Source organism: Hemiscyllium ocellatum, chromosome 25, assembly GCF_020745735.1.
Source record: "Hemiscyllium ocellatum isolate sHemOce1 chromosome 25, sHemOce1.pat.X.cur, whole genome shotgun sequence".
Lineage (NCBI taxonomy): Eukaryota > Metazoa > Chordata > Chondrichthyes > Orectolobiformes > Hemiscylliidae > Hemiscyllium > Hemiscyllium ocellatum.
In genome coordinates, this window is record NC_083425.1 from 10,106,987 (window position 1) to 10,129,781 (window position 22,795).

The following is a 22,795-nucleotide window of genomic DNA, read 5'->3' on the forward strand; positions in this document are numbered from 1 at the left end:
AGGACGCTGTGGAGGCCAAGTCTCTGGATACTTTCAAGAAAGAGTTGGATAGAGGTCTTAAGGACAGTGGAATCAAGGGTTATGGGGATAAGGCAGGAACAGGATACTGATTGCGGATGATCAGCCATGATCATAATGAATGGTGGTGCTGGCTTGAAGGGCAGAATGGCCTACTCCTGCACCTATTGTCTACTGTAAGTTCCCTGTGAATTCTCCTTAACCCTATGTGCCAAAGCTTTCTTATGCCCATTTTTTGCCCTCCTGATTTCCCTCTTAAGTATACTCCTACTGCCTTTATACTCTTTTAAGGATTCACTCAATCTCTGCTATCTATACCTGACATATACTTCCTTTACTCAACCAAAACTTCAAATTTTCTCATCATTCAGCATTCCCTACACCTGCCAGCCTTTCCTTTCACCTTAACAGGAATATACTTTCTCTGGACTCTCTCTCATTTCTGAAGGCTTCCCATTTTCCAGCCGTCACTTTACCTGCGAATATCTGCCCCCAATCAGCTTTTGAAAGATCTTGCCTAATATCGTCAAAATTAGCCTTCCTCCAATTTAGAATTTCATCTTTTAGATCTGGTCTATCCTTTTCCATCACGATTTTAAAACGAATAGTGCTCCCCCACTGACACCTCAGTCACCTGCCCCGCCTTATATTCCAAGAACAGATCAAGTTTTGCAGCTTCTCCATTAGGTGCATCCACATATTGAATCAGAAAATTTTCTTGTACAGACTTAAATTCCTCTCCATCTAAACCCTTAATACTATGGCAGTCCCAGTCTATGTTTGAAAAGTTAAAATCCCCCACCATAACCACTCTATTATTCTTACAGATGACTGAGATCTCCTTACAAATTTGTTTCTCAATTACCTGCTAAAAATTGAGAAGTCTATAATACAATCCCAATAAGGTGATGACCCTTGCCTATTTCTCAGTTCCACCCAAATAACTTCCCTGGATGTACTTCTGGGAATATCCTCCCTAAGTCCAGCAGTATTGCTATCCCTTATCAAAAACATGGCCAGGCTGGATCTGGTAGATGGGGAGAAACGGTTTTGTAAAAGAAACAAGAATGACAGGGCACAGTGTTAAAGAGACTTGCAAAAGTGATAATTTTCACTCAGAATAGCTGGGGTTGGGAATGCCTGACTGACATATTGATAAGCAAGAGTATGTCACTCAGCATTCTGAGCCTCCTCCAACATTCAGAAAGATCATGGCGGCACAGTGGTTAGCACTGCTGCCTCACAGCGCCACAGACCTGGGTTCAATTCCTGCCTCAGGCGACTCTGTGTGGAGTTTGCACATTCTCCCTGTGTCTGTGTGGGTTTCCTCCCACAGTCCAAAAATGTGCAGGTTAGGTGAATTGGCCATGATAAATTGCCCATAGCGTTAAGTAAGGGGTAAATGTAGGAGTATGGGTCTGGGTGGTATGCGGGTTGGTGTGGACTTGTTGGGCCAAAGGGTCTGTTTCCACACTGTAAGTAATCTAATCATGACTGATCTGTATTTAACTTTACATTCCTGCATATCTCTGATAGATTCATGATTAGCAAGAGGATGAAAAATTATTTGCATTCACTGCCTTTTGAGGAAGGGAATTCCAAAGACACTCAACACTCAGAAAAAAATGTTGCCTTATCTCTGTCTTAAATGGGTGACCCTTCATTTTTAACTATGACTCCTAGTTCTAGATTTTCCCACAAGAGGAAACTCCTCTCCAAATCCACCTGATCTACCCTCCTCAGGATCTTACATGTTCTAATTAAGTCACTTCTGACTTGGTCTAAAGTCCAGATGATACAGGCCTAGCTTGTCTAACCTGTCCTCAGAATGCAATCCAGTCATACCAGGTTTTAGTCTAGAAAAACACCCATTTATTCCTAATCTCTACATCCTGTTAACTTCCTGTTCTGTCTATGCCAATACTTTAATCCCCTACATATTAAGCTTTTATTTTCCACACAAACCTTTGGTGTGGCACCTTATGAAACACCTCTGGAAATCTAAGTACAGTACATTTACTGGCTTCTTCTTTATCCATATCACCAGTTCTTTAAAGAACTCAAATAAATTAGACAGACCTGATTTCTGTGTAATATTAGCTCTGCCTGATTTCCTTTAACTACAGTCTTTTGATAGGGGGCTAATTCTCTTCCCACAGCATTACCCCCTCTTCTTTACCTCTCCCTCTTTTTCACTCCTGAAGCATCTTTCCTGTCCCTTCTCTCTCAAAACCCCTTTACCTGTCTCTCCCCTCCCCGTGTCTCTACCACTGCATCTTCCCACCTCCATCGCTCTCTCTGCTCCCTGCCTCTTTCCCCACCCATCACTCTGCCCCTCACCATGCCCGTCCCCTTTCTCTATCCCATTTGCCCCCTCAATTCTCTTACTCTCCCTTAACCACCATCTCTTTCACCTCCCCCCCACTGAGCTCCCTCTCCCCTACAACAGTGTCTCTCTATGTACTGCCCACCCACATTTTTTTCTCAGCCCTTCATTCATTCCTTCCTTCCTTCATTTTCTCCCTCCTCCTCTCCCCCCCCCTTGTTCTCCTCTCCCCCCCCCTTGTTCTCCTCTCCTCTCCCCCCCCTGTTCTCCTCTCCTCTCCCCCCCCCTTGTTCTCCTCTCCCCCCCCCTTGTTCTCCTCTCCTCTCTCCCTCCCCCCCCTTGTTCTCCTCTCCCCCCCCTTGTTCTCCTCTCCCCCCCCCTTGTTCTCCTCTCCCCCCCCCTTGTCCTCCTCTCCCCCCCCTTGTTCTCCTCTCCCCCCCCCTTGTTCTCCTCTCCCCCCCCTTGTTCTCCTCTCCCCCCCCTTGTTCTCCTCTCCCCCCTTGTTCTCCTCTCCCCCCCCCTTGTTCTCCTCTCCCCCCCCCTTGTTCTCCTCTCCCCCCCCCTTGTTCTCCTCTCCTCCCCCTTGTTCTCCTCTCCTCTCTCCCTCCCCCCCCTTGTTCTCCTCTCCCCCCCCCCTTGTTCTCCTCTCCTCTCTCCCTCCCCCCCCTTGTTCTCCTCTCCTCTCTCCCTCCCCCCCCCTTGTTCTCCTCTCCTCTCTCTCCCTCCCCCCCCTTGTTCTCCTCTCCTCTCTCCCTCCCCCCCCTTGTTCTCCTCTCCCCCCCCCTGTTCTCCTCTCCTCTCTCCCTCCCCCCCCTTGTTCTCCTCTCCCCCCCCCTTGTTCTCCTCTCCTCTCTCCCTCCACCCCCCTTGTTCTCCTCTCCCCCCCCTTGTTCTCCTCTCCTCTCTCCCTCCCCCCCCCTTGTTCTCCTCTCCCCCCCCTTGTTCTCCTCTCCTCTCTCCCTCCCCCCCCTTGTTCTCCTCTCCCCCCCCCTTGTTCTCCTCTCCCCCCCCCTTGTTCTCCTCTCCCCCCCCCTTGTTCTCCTCTCCTCTCTCTCCCTCCCCCCCCCCTGTTCTCCTCTCCTCTCTCCCTCCCCCCCCTTGTTCTCCTCTCCCCCCCCTTGTTCTCCTCTCCCCCCCCCTTGTTCTCCTCTCCCCCCCCCTTGTTCTCCTCTCCCCCCCCCTTGTTCTCCTCTCCTCTCTCCCTCCCCCCCCCTTGTTCTCCTCTCCCCCCCCCTTGTTCTCCTCTCCCCCCCCCTTGTTCTCCTCTCCTCTCTCCCCCCCCCCCCCCCTTGTTCTCCTCTCCCCCCCCTTGTTCTCCTCTCCTCTCTCCCTCCCCCCCCCCTTGTTCTCCTCTCCCCCCACCTTGTTCTCCTCTCCTCTCTCCCTCCCCCCCCCCTTGTTCTCCTCTCCCCCCACCTTGTTCTCCTCTCCTCTCTCCCTCCCCCCCCTTGTTCTCCTCTCCTCTCCCCCCCCTTGTTCTCCTCTCCTCTCTCCCTCCCCCCCCTTGTTCTCCTCTCCCCCCCCTTGTTCTCCTCTCCCCCCCCTTGTTCTCCTCTCCCCCCCCCTTGTTCTCCTCTCCTCTCTCTCCCTCCCCCCCCCTGTTCTCCTCTCCTCTCTCTCCCTCCCCCCCCCTGTTCTCCTCTCCTCTCTCTCCCTCCCCCCCCCTTGTTCTCCTCTCCCCCCCCTTGTTCTCCTCTCCCCCCCCCTTGTTCTCCTCTCCCCCCCCCTTGTTCTCCTCTCCTCTCCTCTCTCCCTCCCCCCCCCCTTGTTCTCCTCTCCCCCCCCCTTGTTCTCCTCTCCCCCCCCCCTTGTTCTCCTCTCCTCTCTCCCTCCCCCCCCCTTGTTCTCCTCTCCCCCCCCTTGTTCTCCTCTCCTCTCTCCCTCCCCCCCCCCTTGTTCTCCTCTCCCCCCACCTTGTTCTCCTCTCCTCTCTCCCTCCCCCCCCCTTGTTCTCCTCTCCCCCCCCCTTGTTCTCCTCTCCTCTCTCCCTCCCCCCCCTTGTTCTCCTCTCCTCTCCCCCCCCTTGTTCTCCTCTCCCCCTCCCCCCCCCCCTTGTTCTCCTCTCCCCCTCCCCCCCCCCTTGTTCTCCTCTCCCTCTCCCCCCCCCTTGTTCTCCTCTCCCCCCCCCTTGTTCTCCTCTCCCCCCCCCCTTGTTCTCCTCTCCCCCCCCCTTGTTCTCCTCTCCCCCCCCCCCCTTGTTCTCCTCTCCCCCCCCCCTTGTTCTCCTCTCCCCCCCCCTGTTCTAGATCTACCCACCTGCTCTCCAATTAAACCTGTTGGACTATAACCTGATGCTGTATATTTTTAACCTTAATCACCCCAATCCAAACCATGCCATTCTCACACACTCCCTTTCCATCTCTTCTACTCCCCCCACTCCTTTTTTTCTTTTGCTTATTTATTTATCTATCTACCTTCTTTCTTCCTTTCCCTTCTTCTCTCCCTCACACCAACCCCCCACTTCCGGCCGGTGACGGTTAAACCGGAAGTTGTATCGGGGGCGGGGTTTCCCCGTGTGACGTCGGCTGGGGGGGCGGGGCTGATTGGCGCGAGGCTGAAACCGGGAGAGCGAGAGACATGAGCAGGTGAGAGGGGGAGGGGAGAGTAAATACCGGGAGGGAGAGCCCACCCCCTCCCCCACCCCCCGCCTCCCGTGTACCACACACCCGCGGGCGCGGCGGCGGGGGTGGGGGTAACGGGCGGGGTAAATAAATCACTCACGGTGGTGGGGTGGGGGTAAAGCGGGAGAGAGACCAACACATCGTCACAGCTCGGGGCAGGGGGCTGGGGGCTGGGTAAACCCCACCCCCACCCCCAGGGGATACAGATCTCTCCCACACCGGGGGATCAACCGAGATAGAGACACCCCCACCCCCCAACACTCAGGGGGATAAATGGGGATAGAGTTCCCCCCCAACACTCAGGGGGATAAATGGGGATAGAGTCCCCCCCCCAAAAACTCAGGGGGATAAATGGGGATAGAGTTCCCCCCCCCCCCCCAACACTCAGGGGGATAAATGGGGATAGAGTTCCCCCCCCCCCCAACACTCAGGGGGATAAATGGGGATAGAGTTCCCCCCCAACACTCAGGGGGATAAATGGGGATAGAGTTCCAACCCCCCCCAACACTCAGGGGGATAAATGGGGATAGAGTTCCAACCCCCCCCAACACTCAGGGGGATAAATGGGGATAGAGTTCCCCACCCCAAACACTCAGGGGGATAAATGGGGATAGAGTTTCCCCCCCCCCCAACACTCAGGGGGATAAATGGGGATAGAGTTCCCCCCCCCCCCAACACTCAGGGGGATAAATGGGGATAGAGTTCCCCCCCCCCAACACTCAGGGGGATAAATGGGGATAGAGTTCCCCCCCCCCAACACTCAGGGGGATAAATGGGGATAGAGTTCCCCCCCAACACTCAGGGGGATAAATGGGGATAGAGTTCCAACCCCCCCCAACACTCAGGGGGATAAATGGGGATAGAGTTCCCCACCCCCAAACACTCAGGGGGATAAATGGGGATAGAGTTCCCCCCCCCAAACACTCAGGGGGATAAATGGGGATAGAGTTCCCCCCCCCCCCCAACACTCAGGGGGATAAATGGGGATAGAGTTCCCCCCCAACACTCAGGGGGATAAATGGGGATAGAGTTCCCCCCCCCCAAACACTCAGGGGGATAAATGGGGATAGAGTTCCCCCCCAACACTCAGGGGGATAAATGGGGATAGAGTTCCCCCCCCAAAAACTCAGGGGGATAAATGGGGATAGAGTTCCCCCGCCCCCAACACTCAGGGGGATAAATGGGGATAGAGTCCCCCCCCCCAAAAACTCAGGGGGATAAATGGGGATAGAGTTCCCCCCCCCCCAACACTCAGGGGGATAAATGGGGATAGAGTTCCCCCCCAACACTCAGGGGGATAAATGGGGATAGAGTCCCCCCCCAAAGACTCAGGGGGATAAATGGGGATAGAGTTCCCCCCCAACACTCAGGGGGATAAATGGGGATAGAGTCCCCCCCCAAAAACTCAGGGGGATAAATGGGGATAGAGTTCCCCCCCCCCCCAACACTCAGGGGGATAAATGGGGATAGAGTTCCCCCCCCCCAAACACTCAGGGGGATAAATGGGGATAGAGTTCCCCCCCCCAAACACTCAGGGATAAATGGGGATAGAGTTCCACCCCCCCCAAACACTCAGGGGGATAAATGGGGATAGAGTTCCCCCCCCCCAACACTCAGGGGGATAAATGGGGATAGAGTTCCCCCCCAAACACTCAGGGGGATAAATGGGGATAGAGTTCCCCCCCCAAAACACTCAGGGGGATAAATGGGGATAGAGTTCCCCCCCCAAACACTCAGGGGGATAAATGGGGATAGAGTTCCCCCCCAACACTCAGGGGGATAAATGGGGATAGAGTTCCCCCCCCCCCCCAACACTCAGGGGGATAAATGGGGATAGAGTTCCCCCCCAACACTCAGGGGGATAAATGGGGATAGAGTTCCCCCCCCCCAAACACTCAGGGGGATAAATGGGGATAGAGTTCCCCCCCAACACTCAGGGGGATAAATGGGGATAGAGTTCCCCCCCCCCAACACTCAGGGGGATAAATGGGGATAGAGTTCCCCCCCCCCCCCCAACACTCAGGGGGATAAATGGGGATAGAGTTCCCCCCCCCCCCCCAAACACTCAGGGGGATAAATGGGGATAGAGTTCCCCCCCCCCCAAACACTCAGGGATAAATGGGGATAGAGTTCCACCCCCCCCAAACACTCAGGGGGATAAATGGGGATAGAGTTCCCCCCCAACACTCAGGGGGATAAATGGGGATAGAGTTCCCCCCCCCCCAACACTCAGGGGGATAAATGGGGATAGAGTTCCCCCCCAACACTCAGGGGGATAAATGGGGATAGAGTTCCAACCCCCCCCAACACTCAGGGGGATAAATGGGGATAGAGTTCCCCACCCCCAAACACTCAGGGGGATAAATGGGGATAGAGTTCCCCCCCCCAAACACTCAGGGGGATAAATGGGGATAGAGTTCCCCCCCCCCCCAACACTCAGGGGGATAAATGGGGATAGAGTTCCCCCCCAACACTCAGGGGGATAAATGGGGATAGAGTTCCCCCCCCCAAACACTCAGGGGGATAAATGGGGATAGAGTTCCCCCCCAACACTCAGGGGGATAAATGGGGATAGAGTTCCCCCCCAACACTCAGGGGGATAAATGGGGATAGAGTTCCAACCCCCCCAACACTCAGGGGGATAAATGGGGATAGAGTTCCCCCCCAACACTCAGGGGGATAAATGGGGATAGAGTTCCCCCCCCCCCCCCCCAAACACTCAGGGATAAATGGGGATAGAGTTCCCCCACCCCCCCAACACTCAGGGGGATAAATGGGGATAGAGTTCCCCCCCAACACTCAGGGGGATAAATGGGGATAGAGTTCCCCCCCAACACTCAGGGGGATAAATGGGGATAGAGTTCCCCCCCCCCCCCCCAACACTCAGGGGGATAAATGGGGATAGAGTTCCCCCCCAACACTCAGGGGGATAAATGGGGATAGAGTTCCCCCCCCCCAAACACTCAGGGGGATAAATGGGGATAGAGTTCCCCCCCAACACTCAGGGGGATAAATGGGGATAGAGTTCCCCCCCCCCCCAACACTCAGGGGGATAAATGGGGATAGAGTTCCCCCCCCCCCCCAACACTCAGGGGGATAAATGGGGATAGAGTTCCCCCCCCCCCCCCAAACACTCAGGGGGATAAATGGGGATAGAGTTCCCCCCCCCCAAACACTCAGGGATAAATGGGGATAGAGTTCCACCCCCCCCAAACACTCAGGGGGATAAATGGGGATAGAGTTCCCCCCCAACACTCAGGGGGATAAATGGGGATAGAGTTCCCCCCCCCCCCCAACACTCAGGGGGATAAATGGGGATAGAGTTCCCCCCCAACACTCAGGGGGATAAATGGGGATAGAGTTCCAACCCCCCCCAACACTCAGGGGGATAAATGGGGATAGAGTTCCCCACCCCCAAACACTCAGGGATAAATGGGGATAGAGTTCCCCCCCCCAAACACTCAGGGGGATAAATGGGGATAGAGTTCCCCCCCCCAACACTCAGGGGGATAAATGGGGATAGAGTTCCCCCCCAACACTCAGGGGGATAAATGGGGATAGAGTTCCCCCCCCCCCCCAACACTCAGGGGGATAAATGGGGATAGAGTTCCCCCCCAACACTCAGGGGGATAAATGGGGATAGAGTTCCAACCCCCCCCAACACTCAGGGGGATAAATGGGGATAGAGTTCCCCACCCCCAAACACTCAGGGGGATAAATGGGGATAGAGTTCCCCCCCCCAAACACTCAGGGGGATAAATGGGGATAGAGTTCCCCCCCCCCCCAACACTCAGGGGGATAAATGGGGATAGAGTTCCCCCCCAACACTCAGGGGGATAAATGGGGATAGAGTTCCCCCCCCCCAAACACTCAGGGGGATAAATGGGGATAGAGTTCCCCCCCAACACTCAGGGGGATAAATGGGGATAGAGTTCCCCCCCCCCAACACTCAGGGGGATAAATGGGGATAGAGTTCCCCCCCCCCCCCCAACACTCAGGGGGATAAATGGGGATAGAGTTCCCCCCCCCCAAACACTCAGGGGGATAAATGGGGATAGAGTTCCCCCCCCCAAACACTCAGGGATAAATGGGGATAGAGTTCCACCCCCCCCAAACACTCAGGGGGATAAATGGGGATAGAGTTCCCCCCCAACACTCAGGGGGATAAATGGGGATAGAGTTCCCCCCCCCCCAACACTCAGGGGGATAAATGGGGATAGAGTTCCCCCCCAACACTCAGGGGGATAAATGGGGATAGAGTTCCAACCCCCCCCAACACTCAGGGGGATAAATGGGGATAGAGTTCCCCACCCCCAAACACTCAGGGATAAATGGGGATAGAGTTCCCCCCCCAAACACTCAGGGGGATAAATGGGGATAGAGTTCCCCCCCCCCAACACTCAGGGGGATAAATGGGGATAGAGTTCCCCCCCAACACTCAGGGGGATAAATGGGGATAGAGTTCCAACCCCCCCAACACTCAGGGGGATAAATGGGGATAGAGTTCCCCCCCAACACTCAGGGGGATAAATGGGGATAGAGTTCCCCCCCCCCCCCAAACACTCAGGGATAAATGGGGATAGAGTTCCCCCACCCCCCCAACACTCAGGGATAAATGGGGATAGAGTCTCCCCCCCCAAACACTCAGGGATAAATGTGGATAGAGACCCCCCCATCCAACAACCACTCAGGAATAAATGGGGATAGAGTTTCCCCTCCCCAAACACTCAGGGATAAATGGGGATAGAGTTCCCCCCCCCAACACTCAGGAATAAATGGGGATAGAGTTTCCCCCCCCACAAACACTCAGGGATAAATGGGGATAGAGTTCCCCCCCCCACAAACACTCAGGAATAAATGGGGATAGAGTTTCCCCTCCAAGGTGGGAGATAAACCTGTATAAGGACCCTCTCCTGGTGAGTGATAAACCGGGTTATGGACACCTTCCTGAGGGGAATTAAGCCAACATAAGGACCCCTCTGGGGAGGGGATGACTGTGGTGTGGGATAGACCAGCACGGTGGTTGATTAGAGTATGGGGGGGGCACCGTGGGGGCTGAGATAACTGAGAGGAAAGGGATGGGGATACTGGGGGACAAAGTCTGGAAGACAGTGGGGCAGGGAAATGGGGAATTGGGAGAAGTAGGGCGGAATAGAAATAATAGGGGATTAGAGAGTTGGGACAGGCGAGGTGCGGAGTCAAAGAAGAGGGGAGTGACTAGGTGTTTGGAGGGGGTTGACTGAGTCTGGGGAAAAGAATGAGGTGGGGGGGGGGGAGTTGAGAGATCATCCGTTCAGACTCTCGCTCTGACGATTTTGGAAACGGGAGAATGGGATGAGTACCTGTGCAGTGGGAGACCTTCAGAGGGGGTGGGCTCAGAGATAGGGGCTAACTGAGGTGGGAGACCTTGGGTGTGGAAAGTTGGGAGATTGAAGTGACCATGCAGGATTGTGACTGAGGAGATCAGGGCTGAGGGGTTGGCAGGGTGCATGAGTCTGCGACGGGTAAGGGAGCAACGTCAATCCTGAGTTGGCCCAGTAGCATCACCCTCCAAGGTCTGGTGAGAAAAATCACTTGATTGGAATCTGGCAGCTCTCGACCCGTTACACCCTTCATAACCTTTTGCTGAATGTTCCCCACATGCTGTATACATGCCCTCCTTTTCCCCTGTTCCAATAGCGTATAGAGCAAGCTCAGTAACGGTCTTCCTTGTGCTAGTATCCACTGTGTTATTTTCTTGAAACATTCTTTCCACTTTGCAAAGTGCCTGACATAAGGTGACGTAAATGCAAGTCTTGTGCTGTGATGGTTGATGAGTAGGATGCTTTTGAATCTGAGTTGCTCCTACGTTTGCTTGTGGTTTAACCTCCCTGTTACAGTTTTAATTTAAAATACTATTTTGAAGGTGAGCTTTCCAAATAATGTCTGCTTTCTACTTTTTGCATTTATGGTGTTTGCAAGTCTGTGTGTGTTTGCTCAAAATGCTTTTGGTTTTAACCATCCTATTCAAGTATGTCACTGCAAACTCATAACTATTCTTTTACATTAATTGTTTCTTAAGACTAGTTGAAGTATGCACCACCTGAAATTGCCTGGTGACTTGTTTCTATGGCTGCAGTTGGCTGCCAAGATTTGAGTACCTGATCCAATGGTGATTTTTACCATCTGTCTTCAATTTAATGGGAGGACTAGCTGATCTCATACGTACGGTGATTACAGGTTGCTCGACCACATGTGGCAGCTGAAGACATTGAGAGCACTTAAGAGGCGTCATGCACGCAAAGGTAAAGTTTGAAGCATATGGAGAAAAAGAAGGGAATTGGAATTATTCTGGATAATCTCGAATTAGTCACATGCTGGGCTAAATGTTTCGCTGCTTTTGGCACTGACTTAAGCTTTCAGGTAGCAGTGTTTCAGTATATCAGTGAGCATTGTTTTTCTAAATGTTAGAGATTTTGTGTGTGTGTGTGTGTGTGTGTTTGGACAGTGTCGAAGGAGTCTTGGTGAGTTGCTGCAGTGCATTGGAGGGATGGTACACACTGCTGTCACTGTGCGTCAGTAGTGTTGGGAATGTGTGTCATGAAGGTGGTTCTGTGTGGTGCGAATCAATCGGGCTGCTGTATCCTGTTTGGCATCGAGCTTCTCAAGTGTGGTTGAAGCTGTGCTCATCTGAGCAAGGGAACAGCATTTCATTGGACTTGTGGATGTTAGCTCGAAAAGTTTGGGAGGTGAGGGGTGTGCTGCAGAACTCCCAGCTTCTCACCTACTCTTGTAGCCACCATATTTGTGTGGCACGTTGAGTTAAATTTCTTGTAAAGGTGGAGACTTTAGCAATTGCTATGACAAAGAAAGTCATGGGGACACTCATATTGTGGATGGTCATTTGAAGTCATTTGTATTTCTTATTGGTTTTAATGAATACAGGGCAGAAGTGGGTATATGGTGTTAGGACACCCTTAACTAATGATGGATTGGTTTTGGGGAGAGGGGAGTTGCTCTTATAAATCAGAGTACAAGGGAATATGTCCCTTAGTGCATCATGCATTAGTACCTGAACCTTTTCTGATCACTAATGTCTGTTGGAGATTGCTGAGCTCTGCTCTGTTATGGTTTCTCCTCTCGTGGCCTCCCACCCAGTGAGGAAGCAGTTTGCATTGTGTCAGCAGCATTTCATGGCAAACATTTGTGCAAGAGAAAATTGATCTGGATTATTTGTCACTAGGATTCCAGTGAAGCATAATGTGTGTGAAATGTACATAATTTGTCCATTTGATCTGAGACAGTAACCAAGAAGTTTAATTCAAAATGTATTTGTATTGAAATCATTTTTGAGTTGTGTTGCACTGGTGCAGTGGGGTGCACTTTAGGGTGGTGTGTTAAGTTACACAAAAAGTATTGATTTAACTTTTCCCTTCCAACATATGTTAAGTAATGTGATTATAGCTCCAGTTCTACAAAAACATATGTTAGTGTTTAATAAAAGATTGAAAACTGACGATCACGTGATTATAGTTGGTTTAATCAGTTCAGGCTTGCACTTTATTCTGCACTCTTCCTTGTGCACTTCCAGTGGTTAACAGGTCTACTTGTGTACAAGCAGCAAGTACTGGAGAAACTCAGCAGGTCTGACTGTTTCTGTCTCCACAGACCCTATGTTAACATTTAAAGTCTAATAGAATATTCTTCAGAGCATTCTGAAAAATGAAGGACTTGAAATTTCAACAACTCTATTCCCCTCTCCCATAATGCTATAGACCTGAGTGTCTGTAGCCTCTGCATATTTTTTTAAATTTCAGATCTCCAGCATCTGTTGTAGTACTTCGCTTTTATTTGATGAATTTCTTTGTCCTTCTCCACCTTCCCAGTGCCACTGGTAAATCCTTTGCAAACTTTTCATTTTGAAATGTTTTGTAATGACTCTTTCCATTTTAGGCTATATTATGTTCATTTTCCTTCTGGATTATCTACGTTATAGAACTCAGAAACTGATCATTCAACCTAGCTAGTCCAAGCTGGTGTTTATGCTCCACTTGAACCTTAAACCCAACTTTTCTTACCTAAATATAACATCAAAATCTTTTGTTCTCTTTTCCTTGAATACTTGCCTGGCTTTCCCTAAGTGTATCTCTACTGTTCACTTCAACCATTCCTTCTTGTAGCAAATACCACATTCTTTACATGAAGTATTTTTTCTGGGAGGAATGTGAAGGTGCTGTTTAATGATTATTCTCCCGATCTTGTTCCATCCTTGTTTATTTCTGAATTTTATTTGCTGTTTCCCAGTAATGCATTCCTTGACTTTGCATTGTTGGTTTTTTTAAAAAAAAAGTTGCAGTAAACTGTGTTTGTCTATCATGGAATGTGAGCACCAGTAGCAAGGCCAGCACGTGTTGCCTATTCCAGTTACCCTTCAACTCTGACATGCTAGGTCTATTTCAGAGAGCATTTTGTGTAAACCATGTGGCATTCAGGAGTTTGTTTAGCTTGGTTGACTAGATTGTTGTTTTGTAGAGCGGTGTGGTGCCGACAGTGTGGGTTCAATTCCCATCATCGGTTTGAGGTTACCATTAAGGACTCTCCGTCTCAACCTCTTCCCTCACCTGAGGTCTGGTGGCCCTCAGGTTAAATCACCATCAGTCGCTTCTCTCTAATAAGAGAGCACCCCCTATGATCTGGTAAGACTATGGTGACTCAGCGTGTAGCATTCAGGTACATTTAGGGCAGATGGAGTAGGGGAGGCAGATTTCTTTCACCAAGCGGAGATTAGTGAACAAGATGGGTTGTTTCAACAATTGGTAGTTTCATTGTCATCAACTACCTTATATCTCAGATCTATTAGTTGCATTTAGATCCCACCATCTGCTGTGATGGCATTTGAACCTGTGTGCCCACAGCCAATAGCCTGGGCTTTTCGATTACTAGTTCAATGGCATTGCAGCTACCACTACCAACCTTCCATAGGCCTCAGCTTGATAACTGTTTTCAATTCTGGACACCACACGCTAATGAGGATGTCAGGGCGTTGCAGAGGATATTTTCAACGAGCAATTATCATGCTTTGTTTAAACCTTATATGCTACAAAATTGCCACTGTCCGTGAACTTACTCGAAATATCATCAAGGATGAGATACATCAGGAGAGACCAGAGAAGTTGGGAGTTATAGTAGAGGTGTTCACCCTTGCAATGGGTTTTGTTAGACCAGCTAAGAGGAAACAATTTACACTGGTTGCAGGGTCTACAACAAGAGAACCCGGGTTTAAGGTGATTGCCAAAAGAACAATAAGGGAGGTGAGAATTGTTTTTCATTCAGTGAAGTCTCACCTAGAATGCACTGCTCGTGAAGTCTTTATTACTGTTAACCAACCTGTCTGGCTCTGAAAATTAAGTTTTGAGATGGTGGATTCTCATTTCCTCTGTTTGTTTTTAATTACTGTAGGAGATTGGAAAAGACAAAATATTTTTAAAAGTTTTCATTTATTATTTCTATATTTTGCTTCTGTCTACTTTAAGCATTCATTGTTTCCCCAGTTTATTCGACAACTTGTGCAGGGTATTCGATTTATTGAATTCTAGTTTATACTCCTTGGTTTGTTCTGCTGCTTATTAATTGACCTTCAGTGTAATTAGCTAAAGTGATACACAATTACTTGCCCTGTAACACAGGCACTAAACGCCCTGTGCAAAACGTTCTACATTTGTGTAGAGGACTGACTGTAAAATTCTATGTGGGTAAATGTAAGTTGATAGAGTGACTGGCCTAGGTTGTGCGTTGTTCAGCAAATCCAGTGCCTTATTGCCCAGCTGCAAGTATGTGGATCAGATTAGTAGAAATTAAAATAAATCCTGTTTTGGGGCTTAACAAGTGCTCCTTCCTGATTAATGAACTGTTTCCTAATTGAGATGGCAAAGGTAGATAAATAAGGGCATGTCCATATCCTCAGCAAGCTGATCTCCAAATTTGCTGATACAATTAACAGCATTTAAACGGCATCTGGATGGATATATGAACAGGAAGAGTTCTGGGGGATGTGGGCCAAGTGCTGGCAAATGGGGACTAGCTTGGGTTTGGATATCTCGTCAGCATGGACGAGTTAGACCAAAGGGTCTGTTTCCATGCTGCATGTCTCCATGATTAGATTAGATTACTTACAGTGTGGAAACAGGCCCTTCGGCCCAACAAGTCCACACCGACCCGCCGAAGCGCAATCCACCCATACCCCAACATATACCCCTTACCTAACACTACGGGCAATTTAGCATGGCCAATTCACCTGACCCGCACATCTTTGGACTGTGGGAGGAAACCGGAGCACCCGGAGGAAACCCACGCAAACTCCACACAGTCAGTCGCCTGAGGCGGGAATCGAACCCAGGTCCCTGTCGCTGTGAGGCAGCAGTGCTAACCACTGTGCCACCGTGCCGCCCAAATTCTATATTAGGAAATCAAATTTTGATCCGTAGTTATTTGAATTAAAGACTTGCTCATTCAGTTTGAAGGCCAAAAGAAGTGCAAAGCTAGCAAGTTGTGCTTTTCTTTTAATTGAGCTAATACCTACATACATTACAGTCACTCAGTCTCGGAGTTCGTGAATCTATGCAAGATTGTAAGTAGATTACTGCAATTCTGCAACTATGCCCTTCATCTTGTTGTGGTTTTTGTTGTCGTTGGTTTGGCTGATTAGGTTTCTTTCCATGTCATGCATCCGGTATATAACCAGCACATTTTCGGGTCAGTGGTGTAAGATCCGTTGGTGAGCGGTGAAAATGTTGGTTGAATGTTGATTCTCTCACAGCAATCTCTTTCCATGGAATCCTGCTTTCTGCACTCTGGTAGTTGTTGCTATGGTGATGGGGAACAAGTTACGGGGCTGCCTGTTTTCATTGTGAAGTTGAAAGGCGAACGCTTCAAGCATTTAATGATCGTATCTGCTGTGAATTTCTGGCTAGGAAAGAGCACTTTTTATTTGGAAATAGGCCTTTGCTGCCCATTCACTATCTGCATTAACTTAAAGTGAACAAACCTGGAGGAAAGAATACACCACTGTAACATGAAGAGCCATTCAGAGTGTTAAAGGTTAATTAATTACAAATTACATCTCCATCCCACATCTCATTTGATTTGGAATGCCGAAATGTTTAAAGATTATGCAAATAAGGCTCCATTTTAGAATTGCAAACTAAGATTTTGACCTCAAATGTTTGAATTGTTTTAGATGTGGAGTCTTTGGATAGTGGAGCTAATTGCAATACTTTTTTTTAAATAAACTTAGTGATGACCAGTGAGTTTGACCAGTCTAGCAGAGAACACATTTCATTCTGGCTGCTGTTTTTCCTCCTTGTGTACGAGAGAGTCTTGCTGCATATGATCAGACAGCGTTCCCTCCATGCAGTACCGTGTTACTCCTGTGTGTGCAGAGCAGCTGTGCCATTTTGGAAAGAAATGTGACTTTGTTCTGAAAATGGCCATTTTGTATAAAGGAAGGTTTCAGTTGTTTCAACCTGTCACAGATTTTCTGTTTCCTTTCTTGTGCTCTTAGTCCAGGCATTTCTCAACGTACAGAACACAGCATCTTTACTAAGGGCCTTGTATTTCTGCTAAATTCAAATATGCAGTGCAGGAAACTGAACAAATTCCTGATCTTAAAAAATAAACAGCTCCGTAATTTAAAACAGATGGGTTTTGATTCACTTTTCTTTTGCAACAACAATTTATATTTACATTGCACCTTTCACAGAATAAAACACCCCAGAGCGATTTACAGGAGGCTTCCCAAACCGAATTAACACTGAGCCACGTCAGATAATGTTTGGTCAGGTATTCGAAAGTTTGGCCGAAGAAGTAGGATTTAAGGAGTGTGTTAAAGGACCGGTGTGATATATCAAAGCAGGGAGGTGTGGGTAGATGTCCCAGAGCCTGGGGCCTCAGTAACTGATGACGTGGCCACTAATGGTGGAGCAGTTAAAATGGGGAATGCTGAAAAGGCCCAACTTAGATGAGGCAAAGTTTCTGGGAGCATTTTGTCTGGAGGTTAAAATGGAGATAGGGCAAGGCCATAGAAGTATTTGCAAATTTTTAAAATCAATTTGTATCTTGACCAGGAGTCGACGTTGATCAGTAGAGACTGTTAATAGGTGGATGGGACTTGGGACAAGTTATGTCATACACGTAGTAATACTGGAGGGTGCAGTTCCACCTTTCCCAATCAACCTGGGATTTATTTACATCAAAGATCTTGAGAATTAAACTTTTTAATTATTACCTGAATGTAATCTTATCCCCTCTCTTCCAGCTCACCTGCACCAAGGATTGTTTATAATGGGAAGCGAAACAATGGACCTCGCTCTCCGACTAACACTGTCCCACCGGAGATTTATACTCCAGCACATGAAGAAAATGTCAGATTTATACATGAAGGTACATTGAGATTGATGTGAAGCAAAAGGACATCCCAAAGTGCTTTACAACCAATAAAGTACTTTTGAAGTGTAGTTGATGTTGTAATGTAGGAAACACAGCAGCCAATATGTGCACAAATTCCCACAAACAACAAAAATAATATCATCTGTGTGACGTTGATTGAAGGATACATTTTCTTAAAATAATGCAGTGAGATCTGCCATTCTTACCGGTGAGAGTTAAGAATGGTCTCAATTTAATGCTTTATTTGAAAGATTGCACCTCCCCCAGTTCCTCAGTACTGACACTGGAGTGTTAGCTTTGAGATTTGCAGTTATATCCTGGGCTGGGTCTGGAGCTCTCAACCTCCTGATTCAGAGGTTTTGTATGCTACCAACTGAGTCACAGATCCTGGCATTGAATGTTCATTTACTAATGCAATGATCTCTACCTCAACATGAAGTTGTGATTTTGTTTTCCTTGTCTCTCCCTTCCTATTTGACCTATCTGCTGCCCCTTGACAACATAATACAAAAGCACAGCCTAGCTCTACCACACCAATATCCCTATCAACTCTTCTGTTGTATTGGATGAGCAGAAATTCCCTCTAATTAAATAGTGGGAAGATCAAAGCCATTGCCTTCAGTCTTCATTATAAACTCTGATCCCAACTCCATTGTTTAATTTTCCGTGGCAACCGCCTCAGGCTGAACCAGCTTTTTTGCAACTCTAGTGACATATTTGACCCTGAAGTGAATACATAACCATATATTTGCATCACAACTAAGATTGCTTACTTTCACCTCTGTATCACTGTCTATCTGCCTTAGACTTGCTCCTCCTTCAGTTCTCCTGTTGAAACCCTCATGTAACCCTCTTAGTTACCTCTTGACTTGACTGTTCCAGTGCTATCAAGAGTGCGGTGCTGGAAAAGCCCTTCATCAGCCCGGAACGTCAATTTTCCTGCTTCTCGGATGTTGCCTGATCTGCTGTGCTTTTCCAGCAGCACGCTCTCGACTCTAATCTCCAGCATCTGCAGTCATGCTGAGGTCATCCAAAACTCTGCTGCCTGTTGCTTCACTCTCACCAAGTCCTGTTAACCTGTCACCCTGTGCTTGCTGCCCACATCGGTTTCCGTTTAAGCAACGCCTCCATTTTAAAATATTCATCCTTGATTACAGTTCCCTTTGTGACATTGCCCATCCTGTCACGTCCTGCAGCTTCAGTCCTAAATCAATGAGCTCTCTAATTCTCCATTGGAGGTGCCGGTGTTGGACTGGGGTGGACAATATCAGAAATTACACTGCACCAGGTTATGGTCCAACAGGTTTATTTAAAATCACAAGGTTTTGGACCATTGCTCCTTAATCAGGTGAAGTCTGCAAAGGAGCAGTGCTCTGAAAGCCTGTGATTTCAAATAAACCTGTTGGACTGTAGCCTGGGGTCATGTGACTTGTGACTGACTAATACTGATCTCTTGAAAACCCCCAATTTTAACTACTCCACCATTGGTGGCAGTGCCTTCAGTTGCAAAGTCCCTAAATTCTGAAATTATTTCCCTAAAGCCCTCTGTTTCTATACCACCCTTTGCCTTTTTAAGATGCTCTGAAAAATGTCCTTATTTTCTGTAGCTTTGGCCAACTGCCCTAATAGGCTCAGTGACAGGTTTTGCCTTGGGGCATTTTATTATGTTAAAGGCCTATCTTCTGCACCGCAGGGGTTGTTACCATATCTTTAAAAGGAAAGTGCCCTTTACATTCATCTCAAATTGTCAAATATCATAAGATGCTTCAAAACTCAACATTATTAAGAGGGTGCCAGTGATTCTTCATGCTTGTTGTCATGTTGTTGCAGTCTTGATGTTGGACGCATGGCATAATTTAGTTCTTTCCCTGAATCATGTCTTTTGTAATTCCTTCTAAGTTAATGAGCAACAAAATCTAAGTTTAACTTTACCATAGTAACTAGCACTTGGATTCTCAACTCATGTGAATATTTAAGTATTGTATTTATAAACAAAATTTGGGCTTCAGCTTGTGAGAGGAATAGTATTCCTGTCTTGGCATGAGGTGGTGCTAAACTGCAGATTGGAAAGATCTTTTTGTGGGGGTGCAGCAAAATCATAAACTCATAATTTCCAAAAAGCAGCTTTGAACAGTACTTTCACACTGGAGATAAAAAGGAGAGCAGGGTGTGTGTAGGGTTATCCCACAAGAGTAAATGAATATTGGATTCAGTTATTAGGGGGCATAATAGTTGTCTGCATTCCCATTCTCTCTCAGCCATTTTGTAGTCTAGTTAAAAGGACTAGAAGGGAGTTTTCCTCCCTTCTAAACGAAAGAGTTGAGGACACAACTCCCTAGATCAAGGAGATAGTCATCAAGTAGATGATTTTTTCTAAGGTATATATTTTGTCCGATATGTTTTAGAATTTGTTCTCAGCCATCTGGTAATGACAGTAGGCCACTGCTGACAAATTGGAGGAGTTTTGGCTCCAGCCAATGTCAATGTGCACACCATTTTCCCAATGGGATGTGGTGTTCTTTTGTTTTTGGATATTTGGATTGGAAATTAAAGACATTTGAGTAAAACGTAAACTTGTCATTTTTATTAGTGTGTTCTTACTGGCGAGAGAATTGCTATTAATTTATTGCTGAGATCCTGCATTGGTAGAATCCTTATTTTAAACCATGCTGTGGTTTCAACAACAATTAACAATATGAACTAACAGCTGGTACCTATGCTTTAACCTGCTAATGTCATCTTATGTTCCAAGCTTAATGTAAAAGATTTGGCAACTTGCATATGAAATCATGTAACATATCAAGTTATGTATTGATGTATTAATGCTAAAAAAAGAGTTTCATATACAGCACTATTTTTATCTGGAGAATTCAAACCAAATATGCTTTGTGACACTTATTTGCATTATCTACTATTTATCAGCTTTTGTGTTCCAAGGGGTCTGCTTGAACTTTGAATACCTTCTGAGCTTGTACTGCACTGTCACAGCTTTATAATCTTACAGGGAACCTATGAAGTTACATTGCCTGTACTTGTCTAAAGTCCTGAGGGCTTTGATCACTTGTAAGCTTTGATGTTTTCTCGATAAAGCATCTTTGTTGGCTTTGGAGCATCTTGTGCAAGTACAGCCAGTGCGTTTTAGCTTGACAGATGTACAGCTCGATTTCTCTATTTTGTTTGTATGCTGCTATTGGATAAAGCTTAGTTATTAATGGATTTGAAGCATGGAGCTGGGTCCTAGCCCTGGCCACACTGCTTCCCAACAGTGAGATTGTTTCACTTTGGGTAGCAGCTAGCAGTAATGGCTTCTCTGTTCACATCGTATGGTTTCAGTGATTACCCAGTGCAGAAAGTTAAACTTTACCAACAGGACAGCTTCCCTGTTTGAAATTATAGGCTCAGTATTGGGATGTTGCAGGAACCTAACTGGACTGTCCCATTAAAATGAAAGCCCTATATTTGTGGTTTTCATAATTTGCATTTTGACTCCCTTTTTAGCTAGAGCAATCTTTCAGTGACATCTTTAGTTTTTAACCATTGGATGAAGTAAGGCCACAAATCATTTTCATTCAGATTTGAGACAAAAACAGTTGTAAATGCTGTTCTGTGGTTAGATCTCCATTTAGAAACAAAAACAAATCACTGTCCTTGTAGTTAGTAGTGATTTAAATCGTCAGAGTTTTGTATGGTTAGGTAGTGAGTGCAGAAAGGCAAAAGTTCAAGATTTTCTGCTGCGTGTAAAATTACTTTGGAAATTACTACGTTGCTGTGAATTTAACCTGAATGCTGCTGTTCATCTTTTTAATGCTGGGACAATCGGGGCTGAAGGGAGGGAGGGTGAACACAGTTTTTTTTACCTACAGCTCTTTTCTATCTTACCCAGCCTGATGTCTGATTGTGGTTTGCAGCTTGGCAGTGTGTGGAACAGGAACTGAGGAGCCAGCTGTCAGGAAATGAGCGAGGCCCTGTCCAGTACGTAGAGAAGAATCCAAATCCAAATCTGAACAGTGAGTAATGAAATGGTTGAGAAGGGTGTGGGAGGTCTGAGGGTAAATTTGACCATGTAATTTGGAAGTTTTTTTGCAAAAGGTATTTTGAATTAAAACAGTTTTCAGAAAATGTTTGATACCTCCCCTTTCTAGTGTAATGAGTTTTATAGAAGATATTTCAGTAATGTTTTGTATTATAGTGCAGCTAAAATTGTTATGAAAAGTAATTCCAAACTAGGGATCATAACTATAAGACATTGTGGAGAAATGTCTTTACCCAGAACCATAGGGGGCAGTTGAGTTGAATTGTATAAATGGGTTTTGAGGGAAAGCTAGAAAAACGCATAAAGTATCAAGAAATAAAAAGATAATCATCCACAATTAGATGAAACCAAATGAGAGAAGGCTCTTTGTGGGACATAAACATGGTTATGGATTAATTGGGCAGAATGGCCTCTTGAGTAAATGGTCTGTAATGTTGATACCTGGATTCAGAATTCCTACTCCTTGTCTCAGATCCTTTAGGAAAACAGATAATCAATTTTGGCCCTTCACAATTATCCAAAATTCTGGTGCTGGATATGAAGAGAATATTTCCTCTTGCTGGGAAGAGCATAAATTTCTTTAGGGCGGCACGGTGGCACAGTGGTTAGCACTGCTGCCTCACAGCGCCTGTAGACCTGGGTTCAATTCCCGACTCAGGCGACTGACTGTGTGGAGTTTGCACGTTCTCCCTGTGTCTGCGTGGGTTTCCTCCGGGTGCTCCGGTTTCCTCCCACAGTCCAAAGATGTGCGGGTCAGGTGAATTGGCCAAGCTAAATTGCCCGTAGTGTTAGGTAAGGGGTAAATGTAGGGGTATGGGTGGGTTGCGCTTCGGCGGGTCGGTGTGGACTTGTTGGGCCGAAGGGCCTGTTTCCACACTGTAAGTCTAATCTAATCTAAACTAGATGTCAATGATATACGATAGTCACTAAGCAATCCAATTGGAATTCAAAAGGAACCGCTCTATCCAAAACATGGTGGGGATGTGGAACTCACTTCCACAGCAAGTGGTTGATGTGAATAGGATACATGGATTGAGGGGAGTACCGGGTTATGATAGTGAAAGATGGGATGAGGTTCAAGTGGACCACAAACACCAGCTGAATGGCCTAGTTCTGTGACACACATCCAATGCAAAGCCATCTGAAACGCTGCAGTATAGTGCAATGACTGCTATTGGTTTCAAGCTGTGCTATTTCTTCTATTAAGAGATACTTGTTTAAATACACCTGACTGAAGTTTATTTGAGAGAAACTTTGGTTCCACGTAAAACTCTCATGATAAACTATAATCTCCATTTTCGGTATTCAGTGATCCCTGTGTATTAGCTACAGGGAGTGGAAGTTGATCCAAGGTAACACACCTGGTAATGACAT

General features: G+C 47.4%; 1 protein-coding gene across 1 annotated transcript in view; it reads left to right on the forward strand.

The window, feature by feature from the left end:
* The first annotated feature begins 4,869 nt into the window (after positions 1–4,869).
* mcrip1 (MAPK regulated corepressor interacting protein 1) overlaps positions 4,870–22,795 on the forward strand; it is a 33,384-nt gene continuing 15,458 nt past the window's right edge. Inside the window, exons 1-3 of the mRNA XM_060844450.1 lie at positions 4,870–4,929; positions 17,258–17,382; positions 21,297–21,395. Of these exons, the coding sequence (XP_060700433.1) occupies positions 4,922–4,929; positions 17,258–17,382; positions 21,297–21,395 (232 nt within the window). The 5' untranslated portion in view covers positions 4,870–4,921. The remainder of the gene's footprint in view (positions 4,930–17,257; positions 17,383–21,296; positions 21,396–22,795) is intronic.